Consider the following 22,476-nt stretch of genomic DNA (forward strand, 5'->3'; position numbering starts at 1 on the left):
TTGGTCGGTTTTGTTGCTAGGTCGGATGTCAGCGCCGTCTATTTTACTAATTTGCCCCGCGCAATTTTACGACTGATCGGTTCTTGGTGCCTAATTTTCCCATTTGTTAATCAGATAGCGGCAGAAGGCGATCCTCTTGTCGGGAGCGGATTTCGTATGAGCTTAATAATAATGCAAGTGAGTACGTATCATCACAAAATCAAAAACAAAATTTTACGTTATTCTACGTAAAAAACGAAACATTTTTTTTATATAAGTTTTTTTCTATTAGTTGAATGTACGGAGATATGAAAAGTTGAAATAAAGTGTAAAATTTTGGGTATAACAGCTCACACCGGCATCGTATTCGATGAAAATAATTTTTTAACGAGTAATTTAGGTAGGGTTTGGAAAGTGCCACAAAATGCCGTGCTCCAAATTTTGATGTTATTTTATTTCGAAATTTGGTGGGAGATCAACGATGAACAAGAATTTTTAGAATTTTCAGTTTTGAATTATCGATTGAAAAAAATGTTTAGAAATTTTATTATATTCATGATTATATTCAAGATCTTTCAAATGCGCCCCCGCCCGATTCTGTGCGTTAATTTGCATCAAAAATGGACAATATTAAAGTTTTAATAATTTTATCTGAGGGGAGGTAGCCGGGAGTGTATATGTATTCTATATATAATTCTAATATAGTTTGTTGTCCGTAGTATATAAATTTTATTCATGTATCTAGCCTATGTACAGGTAACTTGTTTACCTCTTTAGGCAACTACAAATGTACGTGAATAATCCATGAACTTTGTATTTTTTGATCAATCAAACGCGTATTTTTTAATACATGAATGGCGCTCTAAAATGTAACTAAAAATTTTTAGTGATATTTTGATTGTTTTATTGATTTGTTTATGAAATGAAAGTTATGTTGATTTGTACGTGTTTGTACACTCATATGTTGTTTGACCCTAAGAAGTATGACATACAAAACCATTATATTTCCATGGCCATAGTTTCGTACTTTTGATAAGTTTAAAATAAGGGGATTTCTGCTAAGTAAATGACGCATAAGTGCACGTAAGTATTTCTATTAGAATTTCTGTGTCAGCAGTTTAAAACAAAGAATCAGATTATCATCAGTTCATCCTGGTATATCAGTGTACACGCAAGCTTTGTGTTTTTATTGTTAATATTTAAATTGTTAAAAATATTTAACATATTTTTGATTATTCAATTTCTTGCAAAGTTTATGAGGATAACTAATCAGATAAGTTGACGTTTAAATTTTTTATTATGAAAGTGAAAACTAGGTATACTTTGTGGTATTTTATTAACTATAGGTTATAGTTTCCAAAGGACAAATTTAAAAAAAGGTGAAAGAGAAAGAAGGTTGAAAAAAAACATTTTAAAAAATCAAGAGCTATGCTGCTTGATGTTATTAGATGTGAAAAGTTCAAGCCAAGATTTTTCATACAATGGTTTGCTGTATGATTTGTTTCTTTCTATTTACTTTCAAAATATCGTGAATATATTGCAGACTTTTTTGATGATAATAGTTGTGATCTAGGTGGTCAATATTCTGATGAAGTTAGTGATTGTGATTTTGGTGGCGAATATACTGAAGGTACTTGTAATCACTGTTGGCTATATTCATTAAATAACTTGGTCTCTTTGATCTATATGATGAGTGATTAGTAAGGATGACGGTACTAATCCAGCTGGCAAATGTTGTGATAAAGTTCTTGGCATTAATCGTGAGGTCAGTGATGGATAATGTTTCGGTAGCTGTTTTTATAATACTGGTATAAATAATAATATCTCTTCAACTTCTGCATCAGAACACAAACTATCAGCTTCATATTCACAACAGCTTTTAAGATATGCAGCAACGATTTGGTTTTATTTCAGTGCTTTTTCTTTTTCAATAGCTTTTTTGTCATTCTAATTAAGAAATTGTAACGGTGAATTCGCGACCGATCTCGTCTGGGTTGCTCGCGGTCGTCCGCACAAATTATTTATTCGGGGATTCGGGAAGCAAAAGACGTTCCCACGACTGAATAACGCGTCGAGCATAAACATGTTAAACGCACAGATTCGAAATTGGGATGAGGAGTGATACGGCGGCGAATAAACGCAACAGCGGATTAACACACAAATACTTTAATCGTCAACAATAGGCTACAATACGGCGATCTCGCACTTATATACTACGAGCGGCATAATAAAAAACGCGAACGCGAAAGTGACTCGGTTGCTGGTCAGCCTGCCGATCCCCTTGTTAAAATAAAATATTACAATAACTGCCCGACAAAATACTTTTCGCCGTTAACTATCAACGGATACCCAGCAGGTTTGCCGTGCTACCACCCATAAGCTGGTGCCCAAACATGCAAGAGAGAGAGAGAGAGAGAAAGAAGAGAAAAACACGGCACCGACCTCGACCTTCAGCCTCTCTGACGGCTAGAGCGCTCCGCAGTGTGATGTCACTAGTGTGCTCTCCGTTGACCGTCTCGCTAATGTTTGTTGTCGTCGCTATTTGTCTTCTTACTCGTCCTCTCGCTTGCTCCACAATATTGCTGCCTCAATCCGTTGTTTCGATCGATGGTTGCTGTTGCCGTTGTCTTCGTCGCCTCTCCGTCGCTCGGTACTGCAGCACGTCAAAACTGCTCGCGCGCGCACCTGCGCAACCTCGGTGGTTACCCACACGCACCGATACCGGGTATCTTTCGGGAGACGGCTGGGCGCGACCCAGCCTCACACTTAAATACTCGTCCGCGCACCGGCCGTGTCTCCGAAAACTAACAAGACGTCGATGAGGTCGCGGGGCCAATTTCGGAAAACCGTGACCTTCCGGTTAATCCGCGCGCGCGACTTCCTCTCTTTACTGCCTATCAGCGACTCTCCCGAATTTTCCGCGGCGATCCGCAATTCGAGCGCTCTCTCTCTCTCTCTCTTTCTCCCCTTTCTTCTGCGCCATCTGCATCGCTCCAGTCGTCAGCTCAATTCGTGTTCAGCACCTCGTAAACAAAACCAGGCATGAGTGTGTGTACCACATGCACACACTCTCAGCTTGGCGCGGCGCATGGACATTTGCGAGAGCCAAACGGACAAAATCGGCCTAGCTAAGATTCTCCGTTACAAAATATAAAGTCAAAAATTAAAAACTATGTAAATGTTTATTTTACTATGAATGTACTGAAAGATTGACTACTGTGTTGCAAATAATTAATATGTTGTAAAACTTCAAATACCTTACGACCTTTCTTTACATTTCTTACTTCTTCAGAATTGTTCTTATACTTTTTATTGCTCGTACTAAGCCAAAATTCAATTTATGTAGACTTGTTTTCTTTTATTTTATTTATCATTTCTTTTGGATCATGATAAAATGAGGAGTCACATTTTGACACTATTTTTCTTCATGAAGATTCCACTTTTTTAATCAGTGCTTTTTACCAATAAAAAAGATTTATATTTATATTAATAATAATGTAATTTTATCTTGTTAATCCTACTCAGAAAGGTTTAATTAATACGTATTTGCGGAGAATCAAGACATCAACTTCTATGTCACGTAGACCGCGAACAATTGATCAAGAAACTTTATCATAAGCTCATAGATTAATTTTTATTTATTAGTATGCTGAAAAGGTATATTAGACGATAAATAATTAATAGATCTGGCAATTTACGTTAAAGCCACAAATATACTTTTGCAACAGTCTACTTTGCCATCAGAAGTAAATTATAAGCATAGTTTGTATATGAGGTATATCGTGACGTCACAATTATATTATAGAGAAAAATTAATGATATCTAACGTTCATTTGCTGATACACGTAGTTAAGGTAGTACAAAATCGGGTATCGTTGTGGACAAACACTTCATTTAAATTTGAGAATAATAATAGAGTAATACTCAATACCAACAAAAGAAACGCAAACATTTGGTTAAAATACGAAGGAAAAGCCGTTAAAGTTTGTAAGTGATATAAATGGGCTTATATTAGTTGGTTCTAGTACTGCATATAATATAATTTATCTGAAATAGAAAAAAAATGTTTAGATGACATACAGTTCCGTGGATGTAAAGTCTTTGAAATTTTTATTTTAAGCAATATACGTTTTATTTCTGCTGAATATATACGATGCAGAAAAACAAATTATTGCTTTTTACCAAGTATAAACGGTGCTTTTAGGTATATGGAGAAAATATTAAGACTAGATCCAGATAAGGACAAAAAAATAGTTATTATTTTTCAAACAATAAAGGTACTTGGAGATTTTTTCATTACGGAACATTTTACGATAAATTATATTAAAAAAATGTAATGCGCCTATACTGTAACCAATACCAATCAAATACTATACGTACACCTGACTGACTATGTGTTTTCACGCCAATGGAAATAGAAAATTTATTGCTAATATACCACAAGGATGCTTAGGTGATTAACCTTTAGGCTGCGGGGAATTTCAGTATAAATTGACCTTTCAGAATATGTAAAATATATACATAATATTATTGGATATCACAAAGAGAGTCGCTGACCTGACTGCTGATCCATATATCGATCAGCCTCGCAGGCAACGTACAGTACAATGTAAAAAAATTTGTCTCTTTTGTTTTGAAGATTTGAGAAGGTATTAAGACGATATAGCTTTAGAATAATATCCCATGATACAGTATGTTTAGAAGACTTTTATTTGAGTTAGAAAAGAGGCCACTCAAACAATTATAGCAGAATCCATGAACCAGAAAGTCGACTGTGCTTTTCATGTGTAACGAAATTGCATCGTTACCAACTTTTGGGTGGGCAAGTGAGGCGTTTTCGCTCAAAGCAATCGGGGAGGAAACAGGAAAAAGGTCAAGAAATAAATTGAAATCGCGTTTTAGAAAACCACTAAATCAGATATCATAATTATATTAAATCGAACTTGTACAAACCTTAAGCACTAATGAATCGGAATTCTTACATAATACATACACACAAAAAGAAACGGAAAGACAAATAAACTTAAATTACTCGCGCTTACAAAATATCAACAAATAACGAAAGGTATCGCCTGGCAGATAACCGCCTTGGCGACAAACCAACTTAGCCTGATTACGCTAGGCGAACCCGCCAGGCAAAAGATCGCCTTGACGGATTGCTATCTTAATCTAATACGCTGGCCGTGCAATTACCAGTAGATAGCTGGCACGCTAACGCCTTTCCACCTACCTGATCTCTGCACAAATGCCGTACCGCCAAAAAGAGACAGAGAGAGAGAGAGAGAGAGAGAGGAAGAATTAAAGTAGCCATGACCGTGTTGACTGTGCCGAACGTTGAGAAGGCCTGGCTGCGCCCTGCAGATGGTAATGTTGACCGTTGCTGGGATCAATGCCTAGCCGGCCTCTTCCCCGGGAGCGTTCCTAGCAGAGGTGGTGGTAAAGATCACTGACAATTTTCTTGGTGTCCTTCCTCCAACCTCTGTCCCAACGTAGCTTCTGAAAGTTCGCTCGTTCCTCATTAGGGTTGGCATACTATACTGTCCGCACGCTTCACCGCAATCGACAGCTTCCTTCGACTTTTACTTTTCCCCAGTTGATCTACTTATTAGGCTGCGCACGACTAAGGCGCTAATTGGTTACGCGCTGCGCGCCTGCCTAAACCTGCGTGTGCCACACACGCCCCTCTCTCTTTCTAACATCTAGCGTCGTCCACTTCAGCGGCGTCGGGCCGGCTCGGCCTCGCTTGGCGATCTCCGTCGGCTGAAAACAGAGGCCACGCATTATAGGCGCATTATAAATCTGCCCAACGCTGGCCACCATGGCTCGCCGAGAGAGGGGAAAGAGGAAAAATACTGAGCGAGAGAAAGCGCAACGCTTACGCTACGCAATACCTTAACGCGCGGATCTTTCAAAGAAAAAGTTCAAGGAAACCGAGTCCGTCAAGTTGATAAACCTCATAACTATGAGGCGGCTCAATACGCGCGGTACAATTGACGAATTGCGCGATCGCGAGTTGCAGTTTATGGTGGCATGTGAGAGGCCTGACCTTGACCCTCAGTTGCGACCTGATGATTTCGTCTCGGGAACGATCCGCGGTTTCCCATTCATGAGCTTCGGTAAAGAAATTGAAATCAGCGCTCAGGGAGAAACGGTGCTCGCGACGCCGTCACTAGGGCGCAGGCAGTGGAAGACTAGGTCGCAGGCGTTTGTTCTAGACCATTATTTTTATTCCTTCATCGCAAAGCTCATCATTATTATTTAGGAAAAGGTTATATTATCGGTTCGCATCTGGATTGAATCTTTAACTTTAACTAGCTTTATATATCCTCTGGAAGATCTTGGTTTGTTAAAGTCACTAAAACTTGGTTCATCGTCAGAATTGTCGGAATTATTAGAATTGTCTGGCACTTCAACACTTGAGAAGGATAATTGAATCTTCCTGGGTTTACATCGAGATCTTTCGGAAGGACTTTCGGGTAGCTGAGGTGATTTGATTAACTCTGATCCTTTCGTCAAGGGTTTTGGTTCTACGTTTTTGGATATTTGGGGTGGATTCTTACTGGGCCTTCCTCGATATCGTTGTACCGAGTTTAACTTTTCGGTATTAGTTGGAAGATGAGATACAATAGGTAGTGAATTCTCTAACTCTTGTTTTTGTCTGCGTGTCATTATGTTTATTTCTGCAACTACACGACATGTCCGAGGTTACTCTCTCGAATTGCACAGAAAGGGATTATCATATTTCCAAGTCGCATTGTTTTTATATTAAAATTTAGCGCTACTTTACTCTTAATAAAATAATCGATTCCTAGTAACCTTTCTGTATTTATAGAAAAGTCGTTAGATACTATGTAGAATTTATTTATTATCGATTTTTCTTTGGTGTAAAATATTTGATATTTAAACTTTGATCGCTCATGAGGTGTTCTAAATAACTGACTTTTCGTATAAGAAATTTGCACTTGTTAATTTGGAACTTCAGTTTCTCTTTCCTTAATCGCTCAACTAGTAACTTAAATTTTTCATTATGTTCGTCGATACTATTAGCATAAATGACTATATCGTCTAGGTAAACAAATAAATCTAGATTTTAGAGTCCGCAAAGTAAGGTATCCATTAGCCGCTGAAAGGTTGCGGGTGCATTCTTTGATCCAAATGAGATACGCACAAATTCGTAATGACCGAAAGTGATACTAAACGCTGTTTCATGTACATCTTTTGGATGCATCTTAATTTGATAAAATCCCATGGCGAGATCGATAGATAGAACCTAGTTCTTCCTACTTGATCAAAAATTTGTGTGATGTTTCATACGGGGTAAGAGACGGCTAGGATTTTTTCATTGAGCCCTCTCATATCGAGCACCATCCTTCCTTTCCGATCTGTAACTTTTAGGACTATTCACACAGATATGTTATATGGTGAACTAGATTCCTGAATAATGTTAAAATCGTATTGTCTGCTGTTCACGGGAATATCATCGATAGTATATATTTTATGCATTACTACTTCTGTTCCTGGTAGCTAATCTCTGTCTTTATTACTACTACACTTTCAATCTTACAAGAGAGTTAAACATTTCTCGTAGCTCGTTACGATTTCACTCGTGGTCGAGTGTGTGTCCAGTCCTCTCCGCAACCGAAAAAAAGGCCAGCAACGTCCTACCCACTGGCGTGATAATTAATGTCACCGGCCGATAGGCTAATTGCTTATTCAGCCTCGCGAGTTATTCCTTATCCTATTTAGTAATTCTCGCAAGAGCCTGAGAGAATAGGACTGTCTGTTTCCCACATTAGTCGGAGACTATACGTATCTCTCACTCTCCGCGGGAAACGGCATCGACTTACATGCACATTTCGTCCGGAGGTTGACCCGTACTGAAACTACCTTGAGCGAGGAACCGCACAGTTAGCCGTTTGCGTGAGAAAGACTGAAAGTCGCACACAAGCTGCTGTTTCAGCAATATTTCAGCGTCCAATGTCTGGCTTGCTTGGGATGTAACAATCCGCGATTTTTAATTTCTAAAATCTGAAAATGGATTCGAATTCATCAAAGAAAACTACTCTGTAGAATATATTTGTAAGTAAACAGTGATAAAAATATAGTTTTTATAAAAAAACATTAAAGATCGAGTCTTAGAGGCGACGGTCATATGAGATCCGCCATTTTAAAAATCTAAAATCGCCAGTTATTTCAAAAGTTCTGTCCAAAACGAACATTTTAAGCCATAATACGATTTATATAGCTATACTCAAATTTGTCGAAGCTCGATGGTCGAGGTGACGCGAATGCGTCATACGAGGTGTGATCAAAAAGTAAGGCGAATTTTTATTTTTCTCAAAAAATATTTATTTATTCATCAATTTTTATTTTATCTCCTTCAAAGTAATCCCCCTCGGATATAATGCACTTGTGCCAACGCTTTTTCCAATCCTCAAAGCATTTCAAAAAATCATTTTTTGTGATCTTGTTTAGTTCATCCTTCGATGCCGTCTTTATCTCCTCAATCGTGGCAAAACGCCGTCCTTTCATGGGCCTCTTCAGTTTTTGGAACAAAAAGAAGTCACAGGGGGCCAGATCTGGGGAATACGGTGCCTGTGGCATCGTTACTGTGTTGGTTTTAGCCAAAAATTCGCGCACAAGCAACGATGTGTGAGCAGGGGCGTTATCATGGTGTAAAAGCCAATTTTTATTTTTCCACAAATTCGGACGTTTCTGGCGGATTGCGCATAACTTGCAGGTAATATTCCTTATTTACTGTTCTACCCTGTGGCAAGAACTCATGATGCACCACGCCCCTGCAGTCAAAGAAAACTGTAAGCAAAACCTTTACATTTGATCGAACTTGGCGTGCTTTTTTTGGTCTTGGTGATCCAGAATGCCTCCACTGGGACGATTGAGTCTTAGTCTCGACGTCATAACCGTATACCCATGTTTCGTCACCTGTTATAATCCTGTTGAGTAAATCTGGATCATCGTTGACGTCATTCAGTAGCTCTTGGGCGATGCTCATGCGACGTTTCTTTTGGTCGAAATTGAGCAATTTTGGAACAAACTTCGCTGACACACGTCTCATGTCTAAAACACTCGTCAAAATTGATTGGCACGAACCAAATGAGATGCCAATATCATCAGCAATTTCTCTTATGGTAATTGGACGATTTCCCTACACTATTTTCTTCACTTCTTCAACATTCTCATCAGTTGTTGATGTGCTGGGGCGTCCAGAACGAGTTTCGTCGTCGGTGTCTTCTCGGCCTTCTTGGAAGAGTTTATACCACTTGTAAACATTTTTTTGGCTTAAAGTAGACTCACCGTATGCCACTTTCAGCATTTCAAGTGTTTTGGAACATTTGATTCCATTTTTCACACAAAATTTAATGCAAACTCTTTGATCCATGTTTTTAGACAGCAGCAAATCGTGGAGCACGCAAAACACTTCTAACCTTGATGCCTATCACAAACAAACCAAACATACTACAAAGCTGAAATTTGGAACGTATATTCTAGACGAGTGTACCGACATAACCAAATAAAAAAGTCGAAGATCGAACGGACGTAGCCCGCTTAATTTCAAAATTCACCTTAATTTTTGATCACACCCCGTATAGGAAATGGTAAAACGCAGTAATTACATTATTTAAGTAATTAGTGTAATTACATTAAGACAATTATTTAAATTTATTGTATATTCACCAACTTACACATTTATTTGATATATTTAAAAAAATCTTAAGCTATAAGCTAGTTTAAATTCAAAATTTACTTACAATTTATTGATACTGTTATTCTTTTGCTAACAGCAGGATGGACATCATTACTAGCGATACATAAATAGGTTCCCATTTGTTTTCGATCTACTCGGTGTAGATTTAAGGTAGATCCATTATATACATTCAACGGAAAGAAATGGATACTATCTGAAATAAGAAAATGAAGTAATTTAATTAAATTTTCAAGGTATTTTTTGAAAAGAACTTCATCGAATATTACATATTCGAAAGGTAAATGAAACATTTCAGTACTGGCCATTAATATAGATAGGTAATTCATTTTTGGTTCCGATTTTCAACGCGCATATATTCTTAAATATTTATCAAAAAATTATTTGGAAAAAACCATTGGAAAGTACTCATACGAATCTTTTATTTTAAGTAACTAAAAATTTTTTTCAGTTATTTTCAATGTTTTTATTGCAGTTTTTTTAATAATGAAGTTAGGAAAAGTCGTAAAGCGAATTTGGAAAGGGCTTAAATAATGCCATATACACAAATTTTTATCTCACTTTGCTATCAAATTTTTAGTGTGATATGTCAACCGCTTAGTTTTTTTATTATAAATATGACGAGAAAGAAATTCCTTTTTATTTCATTATTGTTGAATATATTGTTGAATATACGTGTGCATGTGCACGCTCCACTAGCGCTACCATTTCCGTCATCGTCCGTGCGCCACAGCGCGTACACACTTATCAACGAGAAGCAGCAACAGCGACAACTATTGCGATTTTGATCTGCCACATTAAGTGCCTATTTGTAGAGTTAAAATAAAATAAATTAAATTAGACAGTTTGAGAATAATTTAGAGAAAAACAACTGTCCTATGTCGTTCATTTTATCACCAGACTAAAAGATTATCGGCACCAGAACACGCTTCCTCGGCGCGAAGAAAAATAAAAGGTATCTATTGAAAAAGTGAAATTTAGAATGTCCGTGAAAAAGAGGTGCACCGCATTTCAGGTTCAATGATTGTTCGTGCAAGAGAGTGAAACTTAGACTGACACGAAAAAGAAAAAAAATTAGAGAAACAGATTAATTTTTCGAGACAACGGAAAACATTAATCTCGAAGTAACGAAACAGAAAAGTGCGTATTTTCCGTCGTAAAATTAAAATCAAGGCATGTGAGTGCGAGTGAGATAGAGTAGAAAAGAAATCGCGGTATTATAGAAGAGCATAAACGTTAGTGATTTAGAAATGTCCTAGAGTAGTGTAAAGCCATTTTTAGAGTTGGTGTCATGAGTGACAGTTGAACAAAGGGTTCGACGCTGTAGCACTCGGCTAGAAGCACGTGCCGACAAGATTTCAAGCGATAAAGAACACGTGATGCGCATGCGCTAATTGTAGTATTAAAGATAGAGAAAGAGCATGAGACAATGAGCGAGTGCTACTAAGGTGCGTTCACAACGAGAGTTACGACACGCTACACAAAGTTCGTGCGTGAGTAAACTTACAAAAATCGAGACTAGTTCACAACGGAAGATGTGACAAGCTACATAAATCGTATACAGTTAGAGTGATTGATCCCAATCAAAGCGGAACTCGGTATGAGATCGCATGTGCATTCGAGTATATGCTCACTGCAATGAATATACGTATATATTCATGACTAGAGAATAATTTAAATATAATATATTATATAATAACAATAACTTTTATCAACATATATAATGATTTAATATAAATATAATACATGAATAGAACTATATCTCATATTATATTAAAAATTATGTATATATATGTTTGAACAATTTTTGAAAATATTTAAGCACTTTTGGTGGTTGATTGTAAGCCCTTTAAAGATAATTAGAGAATAAAATAATCAGGTTAATAATTTAGAGCATGTATAAAACCTTAATGAAAAATAAAAAATAAAAAAAAATTAGTACCATTTGCTATAAAGTCGAAGTTGTTGCGCTATATATGGTCAACGCCTCATATGACTTTGGCATTCAGTTTGATTATTAACTTGTTATTGCAAACATGAGCTATCGGCCCAGCCGAGTAATTGGTGCTACGTATAGTCATCGGAACAGAATGGAACACAGAAGCAGTACCGATTGATCCAAAGATTGTTTGTCGTTTTTGGACTGCATTATACGGACGTATCTAACTAATATTAGAAAGAAACCTCATTACAACTTATTAAAATAGATGAAACATTCGAAAAACGTTATTATTTTAGATAATTAACATTAATAATATTGTAAAGGAGATGGAAGTGGTCATGGACACTGACCAGAACATTGGTCAGGGCGCGAGGGCCACCGATGAGACAGGAATAAATACAAAAGACAAATATTATTTCGAGTTTAGAAAAACTATACAACAGTATTAGAGAAATAGAATACGAATCGGTAATTATATTGATGATCTATTAGAGAAAACCAAATTTTGACTTAGAGAACTGTTATATAGTACCAACAACATCTAGTGCTTCCATCTTCACCAACTTATTCTCATCGGTTCTCACGCCCAAGACAAGTGGCTCCTCTGTGTAGTCTGTTCATGGTGTGCTGGATTTAAACTCCACTACTGAGTCCACTACAGCCGGTAGCAGTACATCTGTGGGCAGACAAGCTCACACGTTCGACTTCTATTCCTCGAAGTCCCTCAACAACATCCAAGAGACTCGAGAGGAGGCGCGCAAAGAGGCTGAGGCAGCTAGAATGGACAAAATCCTCGCTATCATAGAGAAGGTGGCGAAGATTAAAGCCCGCTCCTCACCTCAAATAAGCGAAACGCTCAAGGAGGCCAGGATTATAATGGAAGGAACCTTAGAGGGAAAAAGACTAGAGATTCAACGTTTAATGATAATCTCTTCCCGGTAGAAAATTTTACAAAGAACTCCTTTTCTATTAGTAACATATTAGAAGAAAATACTAGAAACAGAAAAAATGAAAGATCTAGAGAAAACCCGGTTATTGAACCTAGAGTAACTGTAGAGACAATAAATCCCCAGGAGAGTCGAAACAATATTACTCGGTAGTAATATTGTCTCTACAGTTAATACTACTGTTAATATCGGTATATTAACAGTTATTGTATGCGTTGTTCATATTTTTCCATTTTGAGGGAGGTACAGCCTCACGGCTGACCAGAAGGTGCACTATGTGCATCATCTATGTTTTTGCTAAGCGGATCGTAATCGAACTCCCTGAGAGCGTCCCAATTGCAACTGCCTACCGATATTAACCATCAATTACATCAAACTTTTGGAGCATTAGCCAAAACAATCAAATTCAACTTCCTTAAAAAGGGATTACATATTAACGCCAAAAACTAATATCGATGTGTGGTTGGATAGACTGAACTCAGAACTGGCTGCTAAAGAATTATTAAATGTATTAGATACTGATACTAGAGCTATTTTTACAATAGATGAAACAGACAAAAGAAATAGACTAGTTAGAGATATCATTATTATTTATATAGATGAAAATTACCATAATTCTAAATATCAATGACCCTAGAGAAATAATAACAAAGATTAGAGAGCACAGAGGAATAGAGGTTAGTACTGATGATGTAAAAGTGAGGGAAGAGCTATATAGCATAAAGTTAAAAGAAAGGAAAAAGTTTCAGAATTTTTAAATAGGTTCGATTCTATTATCAGAGAGTATGAAATATACGAGGCCAGCCCGGAAAGTATCGGACCTACCTTTATATTTTCGTGCTAGCGTTATACTTTATAATCTGGTGGGTGGCATTCTTCGAAGTTATCCCCACTTAATTGAATAACACGGTTCCATCGATGTTTCCACTTTTCAAAACAGTCCTGGAGCTCACTTTTAGGGATAGCCTTAAGTACACTCGTCGTATTGTTTTCAACCATTGTTTTGTCATTGAATCGGTCCTTTGAGTTGTTTTTTTAGTTTTGGAAACAGCCAAAAGTCCCAAGGGGCTACGTCGGCACTGTATGGAGGTTGTCGAAGCAATGTGATATTGTGTTTGCTCAAAAACTGCTGCACAAGATTGGATGAATGCGCTGGCGCATTATCGTGATGGACAAGCCAGTCACCACTTTTCCAAAAGTGCGGCCGTTTTCTTCTTACTGTATCACGCACACGTTTTAAAATTTGAACGTAGAATTCTTTATTAATTGTCTGACCTGTTGGTGCATATTCGTGATGTACAACACCTTCACAATCGAAAAAAACAATCAACATTGACTTAACATTGCTCCGACTTTGACGTGCTTTTTTGGTCTTAGCAATTCAGAATGCTTCCACGGTGAAGATTGTTGTTTTGTTTCAGGATCATAACCATAAACCCATGATTCATCACCTGTAATAACTTTTCTAAGCACATTATCATCATTATTGACCATTTCCAGATTGTCCAGAGCGATTTCTAAGCGAATGTTCTTCTACTCTGCTGTGAGCAATTTTGTGATGAATTTCGCACATACGCGTTTCATTCCTAAATTTTCGATTAAAATTTCTGAAATGATAGTTTTTGGTATCTCAAGGTCTTCTTCTAGTTCTCGCACAGTCATACGACGATTTTGATCGATTGCAAGTCGCACCCGCTCAATATTATCTGCGGTTTTTGTCGTCGAAGGTCGGCCGGAACGAGAATCACTATCGACAGAAGTGCGACCATCCTTGAACCGTTTATACCACTCTTTTATTCGTGTTTTGCTTATACACTCGCTTCCGAAGGCTTTTTGCATCATTTCAATAGTTTCCGACCTCGTTTTTTCGAGTTGAAAGCAAAATTTGATGCAAATTCGTTGATCTTGTTTTTCAGTCATTTTTGACAATATCAAAATCCAACGAACGCGAAAAAGACACTGTAAACAAAGAGACGGTGCGCATGAACTATACGTCCGGCAGATGTCAGTAATTAACCAATAGATTCGTGACGCTTTACTGTTGACGTTTCTGTCCGGTAGAGGTCGCTCGAACACTATGGCGTGATGATATAAACGTAGGCCCGATACTTTCCGGACAGCCCTCGTATGACACAGCTATTCCTCTCGCAGATGCTGAGAAAACCTCTGCCTTTATGAAGGCTGTAATAGATGCATACCCCCGAATTAAAGATATGGAAATAATAATAAAACAAACTAAAAATAGACGAATGATATTAGAGGAATTCAAAACTTTTTCTTCGACATTTAGAGGCTGACCAGAGGAGATCTACAATTCTAGAGGGAGCCTCGGCGAATGTAACAAGTCGGATCAGCTGGTGCTGGTACCGGTGGGATCAACAAGTGTACAGATGTAACCAATACAATATCGAACACATGTCAGATACTTGCTCCCCGGTCTAGTACAGCTTGTGATTCTGTTACATTTGCCGGGATTTTAAGCGCCACAAGGGCAGAATATGCCTGAACCATGCTGGTGGTAATGAAGAATGTGGATATGTATAAAATAGAGATAACACTAACAATAGAGGCTCTAAAGGAAGAGAGTTAAGGGTTAAATCATTATAATAATAGAGGTTCTAGAAAAAATCTTGATTGAAGTATAAACAAAAGAGGTAGAGGTAATCATAATAATTTTAGAGGAAATAAGAGCCAAAGCTTTAGAGGATAAAATAGAAGTAGAGTAGGAAAACGTGGAGTCAACCGCTCATATTATCCAAGCAGAAATAAAAACCAGCAAAAATTAATGAATGTAGAAATTCCTTAAATAGAAGGTAAGAACACAATTAATAAACATTATGATAAAATAACCTTATTGTTAGACTCTGGAGAAACGGAGCACATTACAAATAAAGTATTTTTATTACATAATTTCAAAAGAAGGTCCGGAATATATGTTAGTTAAGCGAATAAAAATAGGTCGGCTGATATAGAGATAGATGACAACAGTGATCTGTATCGTAAGAATTTAAATAAAGATGGTCATCCCATCAAACTCACTGACGTGATAGTAGCACCTGAAATATCAGACAATTTAATATCGCTTAGAAAATTTGTGGATGCAGGATTCGGTATGTACTTAGATGACAAGACTTCAAAATTTTTTGATAAACATCATGGTTCTGTATTTTTGATTAGATATTATGAAAAACCGAACTGGTTGATTCAATCAGAGGCTAAGAATACAGCCAGTAATACGTAAAATCAAACCTATAATACATAAGTAGTATAGCAATGTATGTTCCAGCACACCTGCGGGGGGTCTCCGGTGTGCTGGAACATACGTATGTTCCAGCACACCTGCGGGGCGTCCGTAACCCTTTGACCCCACCGGGCTTAACCCTTTGGACCCCCTGGCTATGTTAATAATAATTATTATTGTTAACAATTATTATTAACAATATTCGTGGGGGGTCCCTTGGTTTAACCCTTTGATTCCCTGGCCTCTATCCCTTCTATGTTAATTATTATTATTATTATTAATGTTAATAATTGTTTATAATTTTTGAGGAAGGTTTCTAGGGCTCCTAGTCCCTAGGGCTCCTAGTCCCTAGGGACCCTATACCTAGTGCTTTTAGTCTAATTAAATTTAAATGTTTTTTTAAAGTTATAAATATATATATATTATTAATAATTTACTTGCTACATTGAGAATGAAACGAATATAGAAAATAGCGACGATTTTTTTTTGAAAAAAATGAAAAGACAGACCGGAGAATCGAACCGGAGACCTCTGGGTTGGCAGGCTAGCGTTCTACCACTAGAGCCAATGCCACATGTACCTTAGAGGATGCATATTGTGTATATTAGCTACACACGCATACATTTGGTATAGGGCCCGAGCGTGCGGAGGAGGAGGGGAGCGCATGCTGTCTATAGTTCTGGCCTGATGGGGATGCGCTACTATAGTAGTAGTAAACGTGCGCTCTCTCTCTTTCTCTCTCTGTCTCTCTCTCTCCTACGCTCTAGCTAAGCGTGGACCATGATGTGCGGAGGGGAGCGTATGCTGTCTATAGTCAACACGTGCTCTCTCCACGAAGGGAACTGTTTTCGTGAGAATGCTAGAGACTACGAATGCAGTCGCTCGACTGACACCTCCTTGAGATGTTCCTCCTAAACATCTCTGCTAGGAGAGAACCTTATTCCCATCCATTCACCCTTTCTTACAATCGTTATGATTATTTTACTATTTAAATAAGCACACATTTATTATTTATTTAATATTTATTATTTTTAATTATACATTGAATAGAGTATACTTTGTCTATAATCTTTATGTTCAGTGTCTGACATAGCTATTTTTAAATATTCACTTGAATTTTTATATGAATTATAGTCATCTGTAAATCTTTCGACTGTGTCGATCCCTTTTGATTTTGCTTGTTTTTGTCTTTCCATCATCCAATCGTGTATCTTTTGTGTATTTACTGCAGCACATACTATATTCTCGCCATTCTGACTATGATATATACATGATGGTTTAAATTTAAGACTTAAATCTTCCAATCGCGGACATCTCATTTCAGTTTCGATATCTAAAATATTTCTGTAATTAAAAAAAAAAAACTAATTAAATTTGAATTTAGAATTTTGTACTATTGTATATTATTTGAACCTACTTTTCAGGAATAATTTTTTTAAGCCATTGCTTCTTTTGTAATCCTTTCACATAAATATTTCTACAATTATGTAAATGACTACGTATAGTACATTTTAAAAAATTATATGGTAAAATACCATTTCTCCATAATATACCTATAAAATTGATTATATTAAATATTTCAAATAAAATCAATGTTAATTAACGATAATTAAAATAAATACCATGATGATGTAATTCCAACCACTTATTAACACTTTGATATTCAATAGACAGTTTGAGCCAATGATATGGAGGTTTAAAAAGTAGTACTGTAGGTGAAGTATTAGAACATACTGGTAAATAGGCAAACTCCTTACAAATAAAAGTATTATTAAGACTCTGAAAGCCTTGAATATCTAAAATATAGTCCATCATTCTCTATGATATGTGAGCTGAATCGTATCTCAAAGCAATAATGACTATATTTTTATTCTGAAGATCTATATATAAACCCTTTAATACTAAATTAATAAGTTAGATGGTGCTACAGTCGGTTCACCCCCACTCTTTCGTTTGAGCTAACCCTTCCATATACTGCCTACAGCGCCCACACTTTGTAGGCAGCGCCCTCAGTTTGCTGACAGCGCCCTCACTTAACCTTTAAAAGCAGCTTTGGCCTAGCAAAAGAGCGCAGTCTCTCGAGACAGCCTGCGAGCTAAGCTTGCCTTACCTTACGCCATTTGCAAGTAGTTCCTCAGTAGTTAGTTGAATCCTTATTGATTTGTTAAACAAATCAATATTCATTACCAACTGAGAACAAGTTCATTTTAGAGCTGTTCACTACCTTTTCCATCCTTTCATCATAATAATCCTTTATACAACTATAGACAAGTGACTGTACAAGACAATAAAACTAGATAACTAACAACATGACTTCTATCGCCTATTTTGAAGAAACAATTAAAAATTTATGGAAAGCTTATAACCATTCGAACGATTTAGATATAGACGATTGTATTAGATGGAGAAATCTAACAGTTAATGCTATAATTTCAATTAATGAATTTATGAAACGATCTGATTTAAGTAGAGCAATTCGACAAAGGTGTCAAACTTGTGCTTGTCATTTGAATTCTATTGAAGTCAATTTAAGTAAAACTATAAAAGTTGGTGGAAGTATACAACCATTAACAGCTATTCAGGATGAAATTCTAGGAGATGGAGTTGTTTGGAGACCAATTCATTCAGCTTTTGAAAATCGAATTAGTACAGTCTGTATAGTTAATCAACATCATTTAGATATAAAAACATTTCTAGTTGCCGCAAATCAATTATTACAAATTGAAATACCTCAATTTCTTGCTATCCATAATAACTTAAAAATAAATACAGAAATGGCATCACAATTTATCATAAAGAAAAATCAAGAAGAAGATATTCAAATCAAGTATTTCAATACAGAAAATGTTTGCATTTATAAGACTACTGATCTTGATAGATGGTTTCAAAATAACGTTAAAGATATTATACTTAAACAAATCGAAGAATTTCAAGAAAGAGACTCAGGCTGGTCGTTAAAAACTATTGTCGGTCTCACTATTAATATAAATAAGTATAATCCACTTAAACCATGCTCGTATATACCATTACCGTCAAGCATAGATAATAAAAGAGCCTGTGTTAATGTAAAAAATGAAGACAATGAATGTTTTAAATGGGCTATACTTTCATGCCTTCATCCAGTTGCAAGAAATCCAAACAGAGTAATTAAGTACAAGCCCTATGAGAATGAACTGAATTTTGATGGTATAAGCTTCCCTGTAAAAATAAAAAGTATTCCTAAATTTGAAAAGTTGAATAATATAAGTGTAAATTTATATATACTAAAAAAATATGGATCGAAATATGAAGTCTCACCGTGCTATATAACGAAATTAAAACAAACTAAACATGTGAACTTACTCTTAATACAAAACGAATATATTGATGAAAATGAGACTAATAGACCACAAATATCAATAGATCATGAAAAATTCAAATTTGAAACTCACTACGTATGGATTAAAACTTTATCTGCTCTCCTTCGTAGACAAGTTACTCAACATACTGAAAAAATTTATCTTTGCGAACGTTGCCTTCATTATTTTACTAACGAGGAAAATTTGAAATCTCATGAAGTTGACTGTTCCAAAATAAATAAGTGTCTGATTAATTTACCTGATGATGCTACTTTAGAATTTAAAAATTTAAATTGAATATCTGTTAAAACCTATAGAAGATCCGAATAGAAATCTCAATGTTAAGAGACATAGTTTCCAATAACATGAAGCCTATAGCATTGGATTATATGTAAAATGCCGTTATGATGATAGTAACTCGATATATAAGTCATATAGAAAAAAATTAAATGAAGACGAATCACCAGCATTATGGTTTATAAAACAATTGAAGTACCTAGTGATTGAGTTAAAAAAGATATATAATAATGCAATAAAAATGGATTTATCATTTATTAATGAACAGACATTCAAAACGGCAAAAAGATGTCATATTTGCAACCAATATTTTCAAGATAACCAAAAACGAGTTCGTGATCATTGTCATTTAACAGGAAAATTTAGAGGTGCAGCTCACAATTATTGCAATTTGAATTATAAAAATGCTTCCTTCATACCAGTCGTATTCCATAACTTTACAGGCTATGACTCACATTTTATTATAACAGAAATTGCTACTAACTCAAAATTTGAAGGAAAGATCTCTGTTCTCGCTGAAAACAAGGAGCGATACATATCCTTCACAAAAGAAGTTGCAAACAGTCGAACTAGCTTTCGTTTCATTGATTCCTTTCGATTTATGCCTACATCTCTAGATAAATTAGCATATTATTTACCTCAGCTAGATATTGTACAGAGAGTAATTCAGAAAGATAATTACACTTTAGAACAGATTAATTTACTCCAAAGAAAAGGAGTTTTCCCATATGAATATATCCAAAATTTAAATGGACTAACTAAGACAGAGTTACCATCTATTGAAAAATTTCATAGTTAATTGACAGATAGTGATATTCCTACTGTAGAATATAAGCATGCTCAAAACGTACGGAATATTTTCGGTAGAATTTGGAAAAAAATAGATTTAGGAATGTATTCTGATCTCTATCTAAAAACTGATGTACTTTTACTAGCTGATATTTTTGAAAATTTTCGATCAACCTGTAAGAATGCATATGATCTCGATCCTGCTCATTATTACACTACTCCTGGATTAACATGGGACGCGATGTTAAAATATACAAATATGAAGCTTGAACTATTAACAGATATAGATATGGTTTTATTCATTCAAAAAGGTATTCGTGGAGGTATTAGTCAATGCTGCAATAGATTTTCAAAAGCAAACAATAAATATATGGGTGAAGAATTCAATAAGGATGAGCCAAACAAATTTTTAATGTATTATGACGTAAACAACCTTTATGGTTGGGCTATGACTCAATCACTACCATTTGAGGGCTTCAAATGGGTTTCAAATGTGGATATGTCAAATTTTTTCAATATCTCTGATGATAGCGACGTAGGCTATATTTTAGAAGTAGATCTAGAGTATCCACAAGAGCTGCATGATGAACATAAAGACCTACCTCTTTGTCCTGAACATACTAAACCACCCGGATCAAAACAGAAAAAACTTTTGACAACGCTTTATGATAAAGAACGATACGTTATTCATTATAGAGCGTTAAAACAAGCTCTCAAATATGGACTAAAACTCAAAAAGATATATAGAGCGCTAGAATTCAAACAAAAACAATGGCTGAAACCATATGTTGATTTAAATACTGAAAAAAGAAAGCAAGCTAAAAATGAGTTTGAAAAATTATTTTACAAGCTTATGATTAATGCAGTATATGGAAAAACAATGGAAGACGAAAGAAAACGAAAAGATGTCAAACTGATCAATCAATGGGGTGGTAGATATGGCGCTGAAGCTCGAATTGCCCAACCAAATTTCCATAGTAGTTCCATCTTTCATGAAAATTTAGCTGCTATTCAATTATCGCGGACAACTATCAGTATTAAAAAACCTATATACATCGGTCTATGTGTATTAGATCTTTCAAAAACATTAGTCTATGACTTTCATTATGGTTACATGAAGCAACGTATTGGTGAAAAATGTAAATTACTTTATACTGATACTGACAGCCTCATTTATGAAATTCAAGATGTCGATATGTATGAGATCATGAAAGTAGACATTGATAAATTTGACACATCGGACTATCCTGCTGATAATCAATTTGGAATGCCTCTAGCTAACAAAAAAGTTCTTGGTGTTATGAAGGATGAGTGCAATGCTGCTATTATGAGGGAGTACATTGGGTTACGAAGTAAACTATACAGTATTGAAATAATAAATAAGGATCCCTTGAAAAAGGCAAAAGGAGTGAAAAAACATACAGTAAAAAATACAATAACTCATTCAGATTATCGAAGGTGCTTAAACGAAATGGAAATTATTAAACGTACTCAATGTAATATTCGATCTAAATTACATCAAGTATTAACAGAGAGAGATGAAAAGACAGCACTAAGCCCTCATGATGATAAACGATGTATTTTTTATAATAATCCGGACACACTTCCATGGGGGCATTATAAAACTCTCGAAATTGCTGAAATGAAAGAAAGAGTTGAACAGCTACGAAGAAAGAGGTATAGAGAAGAAGACGAAGTGATAGAACAAAATAGTAATATGAAAAGATTCAGATTTGAAGAAAATAATTCTAGAGGGCAGCACTAGCGAAAGAATTCTACTCCTTCGACAGTTACTAGATGGCGCTGATGACTAGTAATGGAGAGGGAGAAACAATGGATATCCGAGTCTACAGAGTGGGAGAATGGTTTTAGATGAAGAATCATGAGAGAGGGGAGACTGAAAGAGAGGGAAGCGGCGACGGCGGCTTGAGCTTTAAGAGTGGGGATGCCACTTATAAAACTAAGAGCTCACTCTTGTTCCAAACAGTTGCTCAGCTCTCACTCAAGCAACAGTCTTACCTCTAATACGTCTTCCACTAACTATTGAAACAAGTAAGATGTTTAAATAATTTTAGTTTATTAATACCTTAGTAATAAATAAATAAATAAATAATTCTTTGATTTTTTATTTTTCAGAATGGATTTCTCAGCAATAAATAAAATTTCGAAGACGACTTTCCTTCCTCGGAAGGCGATGTCCCAATTAACATCAAACACCT

The 22,476-nt window shown here is 35.9% G+C and overlaps 1 protein-coding gene across 1 annotated transcript in view; it reads right to left on the bottom strand.

Annotated features, from left to right (window-relative positions):
* LOC131668942 (lachesin-like) overlaps nucleotides 1-22,476 on the bottom strand; it is a 944,221-nt gene that overhangs the window by 389,414 nt on the left and 532,331 nt on the right. Inside the window, exon 5 of the mRNA XM_058943448.1 lies at nucleotides 9,750-9,899. Coding sequence (XP_058799431.1) covers nucleotides 9,750-9,899 — 150 coding nt within the window. The remainder of the gene's footprint in view (nucleotides 1-9,749; nucleotides 9,900-22,476) is intronic.

Source organism: Phymastichus coffea, unplaced genomic scaffold, assembly GCF_024137745.1.
Source record: "Phymastichus coffea isolate CEN01 unplaced genomic scaffold, Cenicafe_Pcof_1.1 PCOF00007, whole genome shotgun sequence".
NCBI lineage: Eukaryota > Metazoa > Arthropoda > Insecta > Hymenoptera > Eulophidae > Phymastichus > Phymastichus coffea.